This window comes from Ambystoma mexicanum, chromosome 10 (assembly GCF_040938575.1).
Source record: "Ambystoma mexicanum isolate Mex_15411 chromosome 10, UKY_AmexF1_1, whole genome shotgun sequence".
In the NCBI taxonomy this organism is placed as follows: domain Eukaryota; kingdom Metazoa; phylum Chordata; class Amphibia; order Caudata; family Ambystomatidae; genus Ambystoma; species Ambystoma mexicanum.
In genome coordinates this window covers 430,031,394-430,049,590 of record NC_090932.1, presented here as the reverse complement: position 1 = coordinate 430,049,590, position 18,197 = coordinate 430,031,394, and the positions used below count along the sequence as shown (strand labels likewise).

At 45.1% G+C, this 18,197-nt stretch overlaps 1 protein-coding gene across 6 annotated transcripts in view; it reads left to right on the top strand.

Annotated features, from left to right (window-relative positions):
- Nucleotides 1–18,197, top strand: part of PIK3CB (phosphatidylinositol-4,5-bisphosphate 3-kinase catalytic subunit beta) — a 2,502,085-nt gene that overhangs the window by 987,291 nt on the left and 1,496,597 nt on the right. For all 6 annotated transcript variants that reach the window (XM_069617988.1, XM_069617990.1, XM_069617991.1 and 3 more), the window contains one exon: nt 4,103–4,270. In XM_069617988.1, coding sequence (XP_069474089.1) covers nt 4,103–4,270 — 168 coding nt within the window. The remainder of the gene's footprint in view (nt 1–4,102; nt 4,271–18,197) is intronic.

The following is an 18,197-nucleotide window of genomic DNA, read 5'->3' as shown; positions in this document are numbered from 1 at the left end:
TGGAGTGCTTTGAGTGGTTTCCAACAGCAGATCCTTTGGAAGCACACAGTGGGAGGCTGAAGTGTCACGACCAGCACTCCATAAGATGGAAAAGGACCAGTATGGTGGACAGTCCATTGTAAAAAAAAAATCGTGTCGGTCAATCTTGCAGATGTTGAGTGGTGGTCGGCCTCCTCAAAGGCAGCAGAGAAATCAAGAACGATTGGAATGGATTATGGAGTATGGCATTTCTGTGGCACACCTGCTGGAGAATTCAGATTGGAGGTGGCGGGTTGGGGGAAGGTCACAGGCGGTTCGTCTTCAGTTAGGAAGCATTACGGTTGAACAGTAGGATATTAGAATAGAGAGAGGCGTCGATAGTTGCATAGGATATAGTGTCAGCAGAGGATTTTTGAGGATGAGTATAATAGGGGCAATCTTGTAGCAAGTATGGAACATCCTGGATGCAAGAGGGGTTGAAGTGTGTAGTGATGCAACTACAAGGGTTGCTAGTTTGTCGCTAGTATGTGGGGAAACTGAACCACTGGCGCAGGTGAGTGGTTTGCAGCCCAGAGGCTGTGTGCAAGCCTAATAGATGTTTTTGACAAACTGATAGAGCATGGAGCAGAAGCAAGAGGCAGCGGGTAGAAGGAATTCAGGAGGATAGCAGGGCAGTCCGTCTCAGATTTGACATTTTTAGGGCAGAAGATGCAACCTCTTCGGGTGAGAGGAATTGGGGGCTAGGGAAGCAGGCTCAGTAGAGATAAACATTGCCTGAAGAGTAGAAGAAAGTATGCAGGATGATGGTGGAGAGTAGACTGGTATAGTAGTAATCTTTGCTTAATGAAGGGCAGTTGAGCACACAAACCCTCTCTAAGGGGCAAGGAGAGCAGTAGATTGGGGCTGAAGCCAAATATCAGGTGCATCATAGTCTTCAGGTGGCCGATTGGTGAGCTAATCGTAGGCTGAGGCTTGTGGTTGGGAGGCGTGACTGAGTGAGCAGAATAATGGTGTTTGAAAGCAGAGGCAAATCGAGTTGAAGTCACCAAAGGCTTGATCAAAAGAGCTTGCTGTGTACTGTGAGAGAAGGATGGAGGCCCTTACTTTGGTTAGATGGGGAGCAATGAAGGCTGGTTTCAATTGCGTTTGGTAGGACAGAAGTAAATGCTGGAATGGTCAGAGGGGAAATAAGCCAATGGGGCAGGGATGAGTAAACCTGAGGGCAGATGCGAGGATGACAGATTTGTGGGGGTGTTGGTTGGTTGTAAAGAGAATGCTGTGAATGGTCAGCAGATGGAGTCTAAGGGCCTAATCACGAGTTGGGCGGTCCGGCCAGCGTTATTAGCACTGGGGCTATTAGTGCTACCGTCAAACCCCCGGCGCTAATAGCGCCGGATCACGGTTTTGACGAAGCGGTACGTTCACATTCCTCATTGGGCCCATTCAGGAATTCCTCATTCCCCATTGGGCCCAATGGGGAATTTTCCCGCCATTACCGCTGGCGGATTTCCCGCCGGCGGTAATAGCGCCGGAAATCGGCAAATCTGCGGCGGATTTGCCCCAACTCAGAGCTGGGGGGGAAATCAGCCAAGGCCATGATCTGACAGACCTTTAAATGCAGCGGTAATAGCGTTACCGCCGCATTTAAGGGTTACCGCCAAACTTGTGATGAGTCCTTAAGTCAAGATGTGAGACTTGGGAAGGTTTGGAGATTTGCAATGTTGAGGCTCTCTGTGGGATCTATGGGGGTGTGAGGAAGTGATGCACAAAAGCAAGTGTTGGGGTGGGGGGAGTAGTGGGGAGTGTGGAGAGCCTGGAAAGGCCCCTGTGAAGAGCAGAGATGGTGTAGTGAGTAGGGAAAGTGATATGGAGGTGCATGGCAGGGACTGTCCAGGAGCACAATAATAAAAATGTGTCCCAAAAGTTAATTATAGGCCGTGAGACCAGTGCCAAAATTAAATCTGGTAGGTTATTTAGTAACACTTGTCACTAAATAACAGGTTATTTAGGTTAGGGCCTAGCAAGTTGGGGGTTCTGGAAATTAAATTGGTGGTGGGTTCAGACAACCTTGATGTATTGTGGTAGGACAGAATCAGGGGGATGAAAACTAGGCATGATTTTCAAATAATGATCTTCTTCCTTCCACAGGAAAAAGGCCACATTTTTTCCTAAGCCCCTAAACCAGAAACCAGTAAAAGGGTGTTTGTCAGGATGTCAAGATGTCTAAACAGATTAAGTCCTCAGAATCCAATTCGAACCTGGGTTCTTTCCCATCTCTAAGAAAAGGAAGCACAAAACAACCAAGACAGGCTTTTGGGTAATTGCCCAAGGAAAGGGATGGCTTCTGGCTTTGGACCTCCACCCCTTTGGTCTCACAAGGCCCTTTCCTGTATTCTCAGTTCCAGTTCATGCAGTTCATATAGTCCTGCCCCAGGATCCAGCCAGGTCCCTCTGCTTCTCCTTTAAACTTGTGTCTCACAGTCCTTCTCCCTTCAGGAAGACTTCATCTTTCAAGTAAATTAGCTTGTGCAGCAGGCTGACTGTCTGCCCCGTAAACTGACATCATATAATGGCTTGCTGCCATCTTGGAGTCGGATGGCTCTTCTTCCCCAGACGCTTAGTTCCTAGATGCTTTACCTGAAGTATTTTTACCCAACTATTCCTCCCGTATAGTACCTGGTTTCTCTTGCCGCTATGAGCTCCTCGCAAAACTGTTCCTTTTTATGCCATTTCCCCAAAAGGGGCCCCTCTTCATTATTCTGACTTTGTTTTCCAGAGTCCAGGTTACATTCTTGCATCACAATGGGTTCCTTGAAGAAACTTGACGAACAAGCATAGGGATGGGGACCTTTTTGGATCCGCCATATACTGTTTTTGAGGCCAAACTAAGAGGGGGGTTCTTTCACCAACCACCAGGACTGGTAGCCTACATCCCCTTAGTTTCCCACATGTGACCTCATGACACCCCGAAATCCTTCCCACACACTGCCAGGCATGCTTGCGCATGTTCAGACACTGCACATATTCCAACACTCTACCCATAAATGCACACACTGCACAAATGTAGCTGTTATATTGACAGTTTCAAGCATTTCCCCACTCATGTTCCTTTATTAAAGAAAGTTTATATCAGTTGTTTGATCTATAACACCAGTGTAGCGAGAAGACTTTTGTATATTGTCAGCAGTTTGTAGGCAAATGCTAATCATTTGATGGCCATCCCTGAAAATGGAAAAGTGCCTAGACCTTTGATTGCAATCCTGGGCATTGGATGTCAATATATCGTGCTTGTGATTACCAGTGCATTTGGTAACAATGTGTATAATGTTGTGAGTACCTAAGCATTTGATTGCAATTAATGCCAATGGGACATTTAATGTCAGTGCCATGCAATGGCTTGTGTACCCGGACATGTTGTGGCAATCCCTGCCAATGATGCACATATTTTGAAATAGGATAGCTAAAAGTATAGTACCTGTGCTACACTAACGACAACACTATGAACTTTGCTGGTTCTTACTATCTGGTAGAATAATCTACTGCGTGCTTCCATTCACTCACAAAGTGTATTCATTTGAATCATCGTATTTCTGTGATGCATTTAGCTAGTCCACTGTAAATGCATTTTTTTAATACTCGTTCTCAGACATGCGTAGCTTAAAGGATATTTCATGATTTGGCTGTGACTCCCTTAATTATTTCAAGGTAGCAGTCTGGGGAGCCCATAGCATCTGGTCTCTAAATTCTAGTGCAGATTATCAAATGTAGATAATATCATTAATAAATAGGAGCTCCATGCCAAAAGTTATCAAGTGAAGATGGAAAAACATCTACTTTCTAATGACTGAGCCGGTTTCCAGCAGGTAAGCTTGCCACATTCTGATACTTTGTTGGCCATCTTGAAGTTGGCACCAGAAATCCACCCTGAAACGTGATGAAATTAAGTGTGAATTTTTCTTTTTCTTAGAATGATTTGCTTGTTTGTGCATGTATAGGACTTTGTATGTGCTTAAAGCCTATGTAAATATCTGCTGCCAAGTTGTTTCAAAATCAATTAAAAAATCAAATGAAGTAAGCTGCCTTTATTTACCTCCCTCTGACTTTGGCTTTCCTTGTTGTTTAGTACATTCGGAGCTGTGTGATGAACAGAAGTGTACCCCATTTGACGCTGGTTGAATGTGAGACCATTAAGAAAATGTTTGAGCAAGAAATGACGGCCATAGAATCTGCTACAAGACGTCTGCCTTCCAAGCTCCCTCTTCCTTTACCACCAAAAACACGTTCTATTTCTGTAAGTATTTGGAAAAACCTTTTTTAGTTACAATTGAGAAGAGCTAAACTATCCTTGTAACCTAATCGAGCATATGTAAACTGATATACTGATATCCCAGATGTTTTGTTGCAAATAAATAATTATTCTCCAGCCTCTTCAGGCCATGAGTCATCCAAACATCGATCCAGCTCCACGTCCAAACGGTCCACTCCGCTGAAGAAGGGCAGGCCGGTGGCCGTCTTGGTTCTGTTGCCGAGGGGCTTGTCTATGGAAGTCCCTCCGTCGACGATGGTAGTGCTGCCCTCTCTTCCTTCGTAAATCGTGGTGATGACTGCTCTGTCGTTGACCGCACTGGATTCTTCGTCGACAACCACAGTGGCAGGTGCACCATTGACTTTAGAGGTGCTGTGGCAGTTGGGGTCCGGCCTTGGCCCGCTGCTCCCGTTGGAGATTCTGCAGTAAGACCCCATGACGTACGACTTGGACTTTGGTCCGGAAGACAGTCATCAGTTTTTCGATCCGTCGCTGTTGGATCTGCAGCCGGCAGGGCCGTCCATGTCGGCAGGCTGGAGTGCTGTCCCGCCTCAGTACCCATTGGTGAATCTGCACTCATTACTCTCCATGAAGGTGCTGACCACGCTGCAGTCGCTGTTGGGTCGGTTGGATGCACAGCTCCCAGTCCCGCTGAGACCGGTGGTTCCTGTGGAGAAGGAGGTGTGGGTTGTGCTGCGACAAGATGATGGTGCAGGTGCCTCTTGCCCAGGTATCCCAAGTACATCACCTACGGTTCGGCCGCCGGTACGGTCTCCGGTTGGTTTCACCCCTCCCCGGACACATCCAGAAGAAGGGGAGCTGGTGGATTCTGATCCTGATAGTGTTCCACGTGACACTGTCGAAGGCATCGTTGCAGCCCAGGGGAGCCGATACCTGGGATACCGATCCAGAAGTGGATCGCACGAGCAGTCCAGCTGAGCCCTCTCCACCGGATGATGTCGGTGCCTTTCATGCAATGATCGCCAAGGCTTGGCCTTATTCCAGAAGAGGAGCGCAAGGACTGGTTTTTTTTTTGTTCGATCATGTGGGGAAGTTTCAAGCGCCAGAGTCTTCACCAATGCCTCATGTCGCAACCCATACCGGAGTATGTGGTGTCGGCGGCGGCTGGTCGTAAGGCGCTAAGTCAGCACACTTGTGCAACACACTTGGACAATGAGGCCCGAAAGCAGGATGCGTTCGGCAAGAAGGTGCTTATGGTGGTGGCTACTGCGGTCAAGGTTGACAACTCTTTGGCCATAATGGCTCCATATGACAGGGCGATGTAGCACCAGTTGGCTCCACTCTTGGATCATCTGCCTTAGCAACAAAGGAAGGAGGCAATGGTGCTGGTTCGAGATGGGGAGGAAGCCTCCAACCACAGCATTAATATTGCGGTGTACCTGGCAGAGTTGGGGTTCAAACAGATCAACAATGGTGTGGTTCTCCATAGGCAGGCCTGACTGCGCTGCACTGATTTCCGGCCTGAGGTGCAACACAAAGTGGTAGACATGCCATGTAAAGGGGAGCAGCTGTTTGGTACAAACGTTGACGAGGCGTTGAAAGGGATAAAGGTAGACTCTGATACTGCAAGGTTACTGGGCACGCTGCAGAGTGGACACTCTTTTCACCCGGTTATTGCATTTTGAGGAGCCTCAGGGAATGCCAGATTTGCAGGTTCCCACGACCGGGGCTACGGTCGTCCCAGTTATTCCTTCTAAGGGTTCCGACATTATTTCCAGTCCACACAGAGGACCAAGGACTTTAGAGCATAGCAGAAGAGAGGTCCAGCGGCCACGGCTGGTAAAGGCTGGCAGTCCAACCCTCAGCAATGACTGCCATATAGGCAGTCAACTAGGGGCAGGGTGGCGCTCCATGTCTACGAGTGGCATTTAATTACGACGGACAGATGGGTGCTGGATGCAGTACGTATGGCCACTCATTGGAGTTTTGGGGCCCACAACTCCCTATTCCTCCAGTGAAGGTGTTGCAGCCGCATCTGTCAATCTTGCGGCAGGAGGTGCGTCTGATGGAAAAAGGGGCGATCGAACCAGTCCCGTTGTCGGAACAATGACGGGGGGTGTACTCCTGGTATTTTGTAATCAAAAAACCAAATGGAAAGTGGCGCCCTATTCTGGACCTTCGGCTGTTGAACAAGAATCTGCAGCGCCTGAAGTTCAAGATGCTGACGTTGCAGGATGTCATACGCTCTGTCCAGTCAGGAGAATTCTTGGCGTTGTTGGACCTAGAGGACGCCTACTTCCGCATCCAGATGCTTCCCAAACATCGCAAGTTCCTAAGGTTTGTGGTCAGCGACAATCATTTCTGGTTTCGGGTTCTCTCGTTTGGCATCAAGCCGGCTCCCAGAACCTTTTGCCTGCCTCCAGTGGCGGCCTTCCTCTGCAGGCAAGGGCATCATGTTTACCCATACTTGGACGATTGGTTGGTCAGGGGAGCGTCTTATCAAAGGACATTGGCGTCTCTCCAGGCAGCAATGCTCCTGTTACAGCGGCTGGGCTTTGCAGTCGCAAAATCTTGTCTGATGCTATCCATGGACTTGGTTTTCCTAGGGGCTCAGTTTCACATGCAGCTCAATCTGGTGAAGCCGTCGGTCGACAGAATACAGAAGCTGATCTCCAGGGCAGCCTCATGGGAGCCAGGAACGTCAGTCACGGTCTGAGTGTACATGTCTCTTCTCTGATCTATGGTGTCCTGCATCCCGCTCATCCCAAACTCTCTGTTTGAGGGCAGTGCAGGAGTTTCCCACCTCCAGGTAGTCGCAGACCCTTGGTTCCTGGTCCAACAAGGTGATCGTCTCCCGGGCTTTGGCAGAGGTCCTGCGGTGGTGGACTCGCTCCGACAACATTGTGAGGGGCATGCCCCTGGTGGAGCCGGAATTTCGATACACGATTGTGACGGACGTGTCCCAGGTAGGTTAAGGTGCGCACCTCGAACAGTTTCAGGGCGTGTGGACTCTCAAGGAGGCATCCTTGCACGTCAACGTTCTGGAATTGAAGGCAGTAAACTGGGCTCTGAAGTCTTTTCTGCCTCTCATTCAGGGTACAGTGGTCCCCATTCTGACAGACAACACCACCACAATGTTTTACCTGCGCAAGCAGGGCGACGCGCACTCGCGTCTCCTAACCCAGGAGGCTGAGGCTGTCTGGCATTTGGCTGTTGCTCACGGGATTCACATCACCGCTTACCATCTACCGGGAGTGCAGAAGGTTCAGGTGGTGCTCTCAGCAGGGACACAGGTCAGCTGCACGAATGGAAACTGAAGGACGCCCAGGTGGCAAAAATATTCAGGAATTGGGAATCTTCCCACTCTGGACTTGTTTGCCAGCCCAGAAAACAAGCAGTGTCTGCTTTTTGGCAGCAGGGTGACTCATCCAGACTCGAGGGGGGGACGCGTTCTCATTCCCTGGACGGGCCTGTTTGTATATGCATTTCCCTGTTTCCTCTGATCCGGAGAACGATTCAGATGGTACACAAGGTTCAGTGCAGGGTGATCCTGGTGGCCTCATTTTGGCCCTGGCAAACTTGGTTCTCGGATCTACTTCACCTTGTGGTAGACAACCCGCTTCATCTGGGGTCAGATCCTGATCTGCTATCACAGGATGTTGGAAAGGTGTGGCATCACGACCCAGGTTTTCTCGGTCTTGCGGCGTGGCTCCTGACCACTCCGAATTTGGACATCTTGAAATCCTGCAAGATTGCCATCGGATCTTGGCTGCGGCAAGGGCTCCATCTACCAACGTGTTGTACAGTCGAAAGGGGACCAGGTTCGGTGCCTGGTGCGCAGAGCAACCAGACTTGCAGCCATTAGAGGTGTCACAAGCTCAGCTTCTGCCGTATCGTCTACTACTGGGTGGGCTGTCGTCTTTGACCAAGGTCCATCTGGTGGCCATCACCAGGTTCAAGAGACGGCGCAACTCTGCGCCTCTGTTCAATGACAGGTTGGTCAAACACTTCCTCAAGGGTCTTTTCAGGACATTTCCCCCAGAGAAGAAGTTTGCTCAATGTTGTTCTCTCAGCTCTCATGAAGCCGCCGTTTGAACCAATGACGGCGACAATGAAGTTCCTCACGTGGAAAGTTGCTTTTCTGGTGGCTATTACATCGGCCAGGAGGGTCTCTGAACTTCAAGCTCTGGTCATCGACCCACCGTATCTGAGGTTCATGAGGGACAAGGTTCTCCTGTCTACTAATCCACACGTTATCCTTAAAGTGCCGTCTGAGTTTCACAAGAACTCTGCAATTGCCTTGCCTACTTTATTCGCTAAGGCTGCCACTCCTGCAAGCGCTGCATTCTTTAGACGTTAAGAGGGTGTTGAAGTTTTATCTCGACCGGACTCGAGTCTTCAGGAAGTCAAGGCAGCTGTTTGTGGGGCAGTCGGTTTATAAGCAAGGACCTTCCCGTTGGGTCTCCTCTACGATTTCCTTTTGCCACGGGAAGTCTGGTAAGCCTTTGAGGGCCACTCCTAAGGCCCATTCTACATGATCACTGCATCGTCAGCAGCGCTGTGGGCAGGCAATACTGCTCAGTGACATTTTCCAAGCAGCGTCTTGGGCGGTGCCGCATACCTTCACCAGACACTATCTGGGGCAACAACATGTGGAAGATGTGCAGGTGGGGCGTGCGGTCATCCAACACCTGTACCAATAAGGTAATCCCTGCAGCTTCCGGGTTTTGTTTTCCTCTAATGGTCTGTGATTTATCATGCCTATTGTGGGATTGTTTCATTATGTTGTTTACTGTGACCTGGGGGTATGGGGTTTTGGTTGCCTGTCATGCACCTCCAAGGGGTCATACTGCTATGTAATCGATTCACAGCATGTTAATCCATGAAAGATCCAATGCTGGAGAAGGGAGTAGTTTCTTACTTGTAACTCCTTTCCTCCTGCGTTGGTATCTTTCATGGATTCACATGTGCCTGCCGACCACCCCTGCAGGCAACCCTTAGTTTGGGTTTCCTCTACTTTGGAGGTTAAAATCTGAAGGGAAGCCGCGGGGATGGGGCTATTTATACTAGATGTCCTATTGGTGCAGCCTAGAGCACCCAAAGAGACCTTGATAGGACACTCAGTGTCGATGTTTTCCATAGGAAAACGCTATGTTAGGGTTACTGAGGTTTTCCCAGCCTGACGACGAGAAATACTCACAGCATGTGAATCCATGAAAGATACCAATGCTGGAGAAATGGAGTTACAGATAAGAAACTAAACCCTTGCCATCCATGGCCATACGTCCATCCAGGTCAGATTGAATCGTTTGGGCGACCTTTCCTCTACTATACCCACAGATAAAGAAGTGAGGCATGGGTGCATATTTCAACTTATACCTTGCTGACTTGGTTCCATTCTTGCAGAATTACACCTTTGTTTCCCCATCTATAGGCAAATGTAAACTCCACTTATTAGCCTATGCTGCTGATACAGCCCTAATGGATAATACTCCATTAGGGATGAAACATCTAATTTCAGCAATGGAGGTGTATGCCAAAAGTAATGATTAAGTCATTAATCCCACCAAATCAAGTATTATAGTTTTTGGTAAATCAATCAAAAGGACTTCAAAATGACTTTGGAGAATGGACCAGGAAGTAATCCCTATTTTTAAAAAAAGAAAACATACCTGGGACTTACTCTTAGATCCAATCAGTCATTGCAGGATCTTACAGTAGTACGAGAGTAAGACGCATGAATATATTTGCCAATTAAAAAAAACTCCTAAGCACATTCTGTAGATTCTCCCTCATGACTCTAATAAAATTATCCCAGCCATTTTATACGGGGTGGAAGGTAATCCCTGTGCGCGTAACATCAACTGGGATCGTCTTGAGGGATGCTTAACATTATCCCTACCTCTTTCTCTCCCTATCTCAATGCTGAGATACAAATTTGGTTTATATTCTCTCCATTCCCACATTAATTGGAAAGTCTTGGCATTATATAGACTAATTCTTATTCCTCTCGAACACTCCTTGTATGAAGATATTCTTGAATACACAATTACACATAATTGCTATTTCTCCAATATACAGGATGATGCCGAAAAGATATTAGAACGATATGAATGTATGAGTCTGAACCTCATTGAGAATCCTGATAAAGTCAAATGTGCTGTTATTCGTGCTGACTGGATCAAAACCAGAGCCTCATTCAGTAGTTTGAAGAATACCAAAGATGTCACTTTGTGCGAAAAATGTAGTAATTATGTCCTTCCCTACATTCAAATATTCCCTAATTCCTGCTCGCTAGGAGTTATTAGGGATTAGTTTAAATTTGATTAAAACGAATCGGACAAACAGAATATGGCGCAAATTAGAACGTTCTGCCGGCGAATGCACCTTGTGAGGTGAAGGATTTCTCCAGGATATGAAACATGTACTGATTTCATGCACATCTACTCTAGCCCTCAAAGAAAAATATTTCTTGTACGTTGGTCATAACATTGCATGGATCTCTACTCAAGATTTTTGGCATAGGCTCTGAGCCTGAAAGGAAATCCCGTTGTTTATTGCATTGTTAAAACCTTTGAATGAATTGAAGTTTATATATATTTCTTTGCAAGTGAAAATGTGGAAGGGCTTGTAAATATGGAGTGTCTGGTTTTATTTCTTGTTTTATTTTCTTGATATATTATACTTCGATTTTATAATTGCCTTGTTTTTTATTGTTTTATTAATTTTACTTTGTATTCTTTTTGGTTTTTTTGGGTACACTAAGGATTTGTTTTGTTCTTGTTAAATGTGTAAAAATTCCCTTTGTGACTAACTGCACAATACATTTTTTTTTAAAAAGATGCATTTAAAAACACTAAATGCTATCCATCTGGCTTTCACACTGCAACGAAATCTGTGAAATGGGCGTTTCCATTTAATAGTGGCAAAATCTTAGTCCTATTTCCTTTTTAAATATCAGTATCATTCCGAGGGTAGAGGTACGAAGAATGGATTTTTTATTGTTGCAGCAAGTTACAAAAATATTATATTAAATAAACTTTTGCCACTTTGAATGATAATCTGAGTTGCTCCATTATCATATTGTGCAGCAGAGAGTGGGAGGGCATGCCTGCTTTATTACCCTGTTCTTACAATGCATGACCATGTGTCAGTGTTGACCATTTACTGACCCTTGCAAATGCCTCTACTTAGAAGCTCTTCCAGCACTTAAATTAAACCTTGGTCTAAAGCTGAATTTCTTTAAAGCTGCAAAAATGCTGGACTGATATATTAGCACATGGAGAATGTTATTGACCTCCTTTCAGCTGATCTGATTGTTCAGAGTGAAGTCTACACCTACTGGTATTGACTGCAGTCTGAACATTCTGACATCAAAAGAAGACGAGCGATTTTCAGGAAAGATTTCTTTCGTTGGGACAGTTCCTCTGTGGGGTGGCCTAATTATGGTTGCAACATCCAATTTACTCAAAAGAAAGGTACACCATCGGAAAATGCTTCCACATTCTTCGAGAGAAACGGTTTCCTTTTACATGACAGTGCATGTTCATGTTAAACCTTTTCTAGTTTAACAAAGTTTTCAATTATAACGTATAACTTATGAAGATAACTTTGTTATATAAATTCATAATTAAACCATGTTTAATTCACTGACCCTCCCTATTTACTTTACTCTCTATTAAAGTTAAAAAAAATATATACTTCACCACCAAAACTCGAAAACATGTATTGCTAGTACCACTGTGTGCTAATAGCCTTATAGACCTAGGTACGGGGTCATTATTGCTTAGGCTAATGACTTACCACAAAGTTATGGCCCGAGGCGACTCCCTCTGTGTATAAGGCTATACTATCAAATGCATTCCTGGCTGTCGGACTGAGTGATACAGGGGCTACCTTGCTTTTGCTTGATAGATCAAACCTTTCCTTTAGTCTCTTGTTATTGCAACGTGTCCTTCCCCTTGTAAACTGGGGCTGATCTTTTGAATTTATGTGGCTAATGAGTGTTAGGGTGGCTCACCTTTTATTTTTCGATATTTCTGAGCCTACGTTTAGTAAGAAAATAGACCCATAACTAGGAAACACTCGGGTCTTTCCCAGATTTGGTGTGACAGATATTATATTTTTTCTTTAGAACCCGATTCCTTTTCATGCAGGTTTTGAACAGATTACACAGGAGCGGTATTGGAAATGATTTCCATTTTGTGTAATTTCCCTCCAGTTGTGTACCCCCAACTTTGTTTCTGCTGTTTAACACCATAGTCTGACTTTACCAGGGGAGCCTAGCCTTCTGCTGCACTCCTCTGGGCTTTCGATCACTTTTTATGGGGAAACTGACATGCCCTTTAAGATAGTCAGTACTGGGAGACTTTGTTTCCCTTAGTCCTTTCCAGTGTTGCAACTTGTCTGCAACATGTAACAAGTGTACAGTGTACCTTCCAGTACAGTACACTTGGGTCTCTTAGTCATTTCCAAAGGCCCTAGATACTCGCGAAGGATTTTTTAGCAGATGTGTCACAGACAGGGCTGGTGGCAGCTTATCTTCATGTATTTTTAACCCTTCCCTGTCTGGTAAACCGTGATTAACATGTTTGGCATGAATAAGTGGCGATGCCACGAGGTTCTTCGTCCTGTCCTTTGGTTATCTTGCCCCTTTGCCTTCCCCAGGTCAAGCCGACCCGGGTCAGTCCTCATTTGGGCATGCATTTTCCCACGAAACGCCAAGCTTTTGTGTGCTTCTGCATGCCTTGTGTGTGTGCGCCTTCAGGATGTGGGCTGGGGTGTCTGTCCCCAATACACATCCTGGGTGTCAGAGTGTCTGGAGTGCTGTGAATACCTGGGATCACCGTGATTGGTCCACGTATGTTATGCCTGTATGTGAGCAGATCTCCCATTGGGTCCTCTTCGTTTTGGCGCGAAGGAGATTCTGGATAAGAGAAGCCCCCAAACACCCATACCATGTCGATCTCTGTAGTTCTCATTGAACAAAGGATTGGATCCAAGTATTGTGAAGCTAAGAAGCCGAGTCGAGGAACCGCTGGTGACCCGCTGGAAGATTTGGCACCCTGAGCCGCTGTCGTCAGGTGGAACCCCTCTGCATCTGGTCGCAGGCCTTTTAGGGCGAAGACGCTTTGACCCATTGGAATAGTGGGACCAACTATTCTCGGGACCTTCATCAAACCCTGCAAGTAAGCCTTCTCGGAAGTGTCCCTGGGCCAACCAGTGGGCTGACCAGCTTATGCAGGCTCTTTGCAGGGATATGGCGATGGTACAACATCGTTATAGGGCATGTATGTATGTATTTATATTAACAGATGTGAACGGCATCCACGGTTAAGGAAGCAACTCTGCATCGCTGCGGCGAGGATGGAACTATATGGAGAATATCCAATCAAAGCCAGCAAAACAAAGTTGGGGCACAGTGGGGCACAGTGTTTTTCCGAGGAATAATGGGTGAGATAATATTGAACTACTTACTTGGTGGGTGTTGAGAATGTCTATTAAGTTAGGGCTCACCTTGGGTGTGAGATCTTTTTTTCAGAAACGTACATCGAATTAACCTGGCAGTGGCCCCAGATGAGAGAGTGGGGCGTTTTTATCTAAGAGAGCTTTTTTGTCCATCCTGTGTGTGTCGCCGGTTTGGTCTTTGGGGGCCAATGATGTTTAGCAGTATTCAGCTGCATTACCCTTCCATGAATTCCAAAGAGGACAGAGTCTCCTTGGTTAAAACATGGGTGTAATTACCCAGATTGGACTATGCCCAAAACTATGAAGGGGCATGGACAAGACAGGGTACAGTGTTGTGTTATTAGAAGTTAAGTGGTTAGACGTCATGATACATGTTTAAAACATGGAGGATATTGTAGAGAATGAGTGTTAAAATCTTGTTTCTCTTTTTTTCTTTTCTTCTTTTTTCTTCCTCTTCCCGGGTACAAGTGACTTCCGCAGTAACACATTTGACTCATAGAAGCATGGAACTTTAAAAATTTGAAGAAATTGTACATGGAACATTGGACAACATTTACTACATATCAAGCTGAATTATGTCAACAGGAACTGTTTGTCTTTCCAAAATATAATTGTCCTGATGAGGTGCACTAGATGGAAATGGTACATGTCTGTCTAGTTGCCCGAAACTCGAGTAGACACCATCAGAGCCCACTCCTTTCAGGGTTGGGTTTAACTTGGGTTTATATGATTAAAAAAATGGGGTAATTGACATATGTTCACAAGTAAGCATTTTCCAAACAGTGACCTTTCTTTGGCTTGTAAATAAAATATTGTCAACTATGCACTTTTGGCAGATAAAAGAACTAGTACCAGCAGATGGGTGTTCTGATTACAGAACATAATTATAAAAAATTGCAGTTTTTTTTTTTGCACAAGTAGGTTTGGTTGTTAGTATGAAAGTGGATGCGAGTAATGTGTGAGATGCGATCACTGGTTTGATATATGTATTTTTCTAGATATGAAATGTGTGTTTTTACCCTTGGTTTTTAACATATATGTCAATGTGGTACATGTGATACTTTGTAAATGCCTTTTCATGATGACATTTGACTAATGAATAAAATAAATGAACTTCAACATATACACTGTCCTTTGTCTAGAACACTTGCCCTTTGAGTAGGGCTTCCCTTTTTGGAAGGGATTGTGCAGCGTTATTTACGCATAAATTGTTCCTTTAATGAATGGAGGGTTTGCACTTATCCATGGATAATTGCAGTTTTGTATGGGCTCTTTGCCCTGATACCGCTGCCGTTTCGATGAGGCCCTCGAAACTTGGTAAATCCCTAGCTCTGTGTTCACGGCACCGTCCCACCGAATTTTCGTACACTTGGCTTACCTAGGTCTGAAGTGAGACGAGTGCGCCCGAACAGAGTATACGCGGTTACCGTGTCGCCCAGCCGTGGTGACGACCTTTGCACGTGTGCTGAATATGTGGCCCTCTTGCTCCTGAAGCCTGCTGCAGTGAAACTGGCCTGATCCATCCACCAGGATCGGAGAAATCGCCACTGTCCCGTTTGGGAATCATCGCTGTGTCTTTGTCTCTGCAAGCCTCACAGCCGCCAAATTGCGGCACTTGAACCTTCAACTGAAATGGACTGGAGTGCGCCAGGGGTCGGTGAGTAATAGCAACCCTAACCTGTGGCCCCTAGCTCCTCCATCTATTTTTACGCATGAGTGGCCCCTGAGGGCCCCTCTCCTATCCACTGCTAGTGCAAACTAGCGAACTATTCCCAACTCTTGGAACTGACACCTGCCCTCAAGTGGAGACCCTCCTCGAATAGTGGCACCCTATTCTTCATCGCCTCACCCACCTTCCTGAGTTGCTACAGACCCTTGAAGAGACCCCGTTTTGCCCATTTGAACTACTGCATGCGCTTGCATTGCATGTAAATTTGAGCATTAGGCTCCACTCTTCTTAGGGATTGGACTGCCTCTTAGTTAGGAGTGTTTTGGATGCAGAAGGGACTAAAGACTATTTGCACTGCCGGTTTCCTTCCCCTTTTAAGTTGTGAACCCATTTCATGCATTAACCATTTAAACCCCATTGGTCTTGTATATATGTATTTAGATAGAATTGTGTTGGCTTAAAAAGTATTGCTGTGATGTGATTTGTGTGTTGAAACTCAAAGGCCTTGAAATAAATGTAGATTTATTTTTAATATATCTACACCTGACTGGGATTGATTTGTAAGTGTCCTTTACTCTGTGTGCTCATGGAGGTCTTCCAGTCACCCTCACCCCTCCTGAGACCTAGTCTTGACGGCCGCCAAACTACCTTGATTTGGTCTGGCTTGTCCAGAAGGTTACTTTGTTCCAAGAAACTAGGCTGGCCTTCTGAACATCTGCCCACCAGGTCAAAGTTCAGTAATCCATCTTAACAAGTGGGAACAGCAAAATTCAGAAAATCAAATATAAAATGTGTTATTTTACGGTTGATTTAAACACTGAAACAGTCACTTAGTGGTGCTCCCAAGTTTATAATGGGAACGGATTGATCTGGTTCTTCACAGCCTTTTAACATTCAGACTTTTAAGTGCAGTAGTCGAAGGAGCAGATATGTACAAGACAATGGTACATGCAGGGACCATAAACATCAAAATAGAGGGCACAGAAAGGTATCTCAGGAGCATAATAGTAGGCTAAACAAAGTAAATAGGTGGGGGAGCTGGAACATGTATGGGTTCACGCAGGAGCCCAAAGTGCATCAACACTGAATCCAGAAAAAGTAGATGGGAACCCAGCGGAAAGCAAGGCAAGAGGCCAGACACGACCAGAGATGAGACTCAGCAGCAAAAGTGCAAGCTATTATTACTGCGGTAGGGAAAAAAAATTACAGTTGAGTATAAAGTATCAAAGAGCATTAACCTGCCACTTACAGATCAGTAGACAAACCGGACTATCCAGGCTGACTAGGGTAAACCAGGGAGAGGCAGAACCCAGTTGAGCTGCAATTTTAACGCTCAAAACATTCCTTAAAGAGAAGAGTCTGAAGTCCTTTCTTGAAGCGCACAGCATTCTTTTCTAGGTAGTGTTCCAGAGACTTGCACCAGCCTCACAGAGCATCCTGTCCCAGAAATGTTTTCTTTTAAAGAGACTGACGAGTGTCCTGGCAAAGACTGACTTCAAGGACCTTGTAAGGCAGTACTTGATCACCCCTACGTAGGAGATATCCAGTACCCATGCCTCAGAAGGCTAGATGATTAATGCACTACTCAGATCGGGCAGGTACATTTGCTTTTGGGAATTTATTGATAACATTCACTATCTCCAGTATGAATATGTCTAACTAAATCAGTTGGTACCTCACCTGATAGAGTACAATTTGAGATGACTCTTCCCACATTCCTTAGAACAAACATATGGAGAACAGAAGATATGAGTACAAACCAGTAGTCTACAAAAGAATGCTGGCTGACAATGTGTTACTCCTAGTTAGGAACACATCTGAATACATATGGCTATAAGCTAACATGAAATGGACCTGTTTGGGGAGTAACAATGCACAAATGCAGAAGAGCAGACTGCTTTCCATAGACAATTATTCTACGCTTGCTGATTTTCTCACCTGAATATGTAGTCCCAAATAATATACTTGGGAACAATAGCACCGATTAACATTGCTGGTGTGGGCCTGATATATTAACTCTGAAGTATAGAAAGGGAAATGCCTCATTCTAGGACTAAGAGGGAGAATAAATGTAACAAAGATGAACCTATTGCTGTAAATGTGTACAGTTAATACTATTTTAATATGTATAAAAAGTACTGAAATGTTAACAGTTGTTTAAAACATTCCTTTGGGGCATTACGAACGCTGTAGTTTCAGTGAGACAAATGCAGACACTTTTAAAGAGAATGTGGTTGTGGGTTTTAATGAAGGATTCCTGCTGCGACAAGGATCAGTGATTCGGTCTTCACTGATATTAGTGATGGTTGAGTCTGTTGCATTGCGTGCGGACTTAGTGCTCCCACTGCCCTCTTGTTGATGAGATATTATTCAATGCCACCGCAGCAATTGTTGTTGCTGACACTTGTTTCGGCCTTTTTGTTTTCTTTTTCGAACCTGGACATGTACTATATAACAAATTCAGAAACCAAACAATATACAATACAAACAGATGTTACATATAGTCACACACAGTTACAATGAAATTGTATTTTTTCATACAAAGGTTTGCATTTAGTTGAAGATAGAGACTGAGATTGAAGGGGTTGGACCAAGGTAGGATGTTTTGGGTGAAAAAAGATAGAGAACAGTACAAATAAAAATAAAAAATCCATTATTGATAATCCACTTACTCTATAAACTAGAGTGAGTGTGCAAATTAAAGATCCAGAAAGCATAACAATACATGAAAAGTGCTTTTGGGCTAAACACGATTATCAGACTAAGAAAAGTATAAATTAATACTTTAGTTTTAGTATGTATTCCATCAACTAC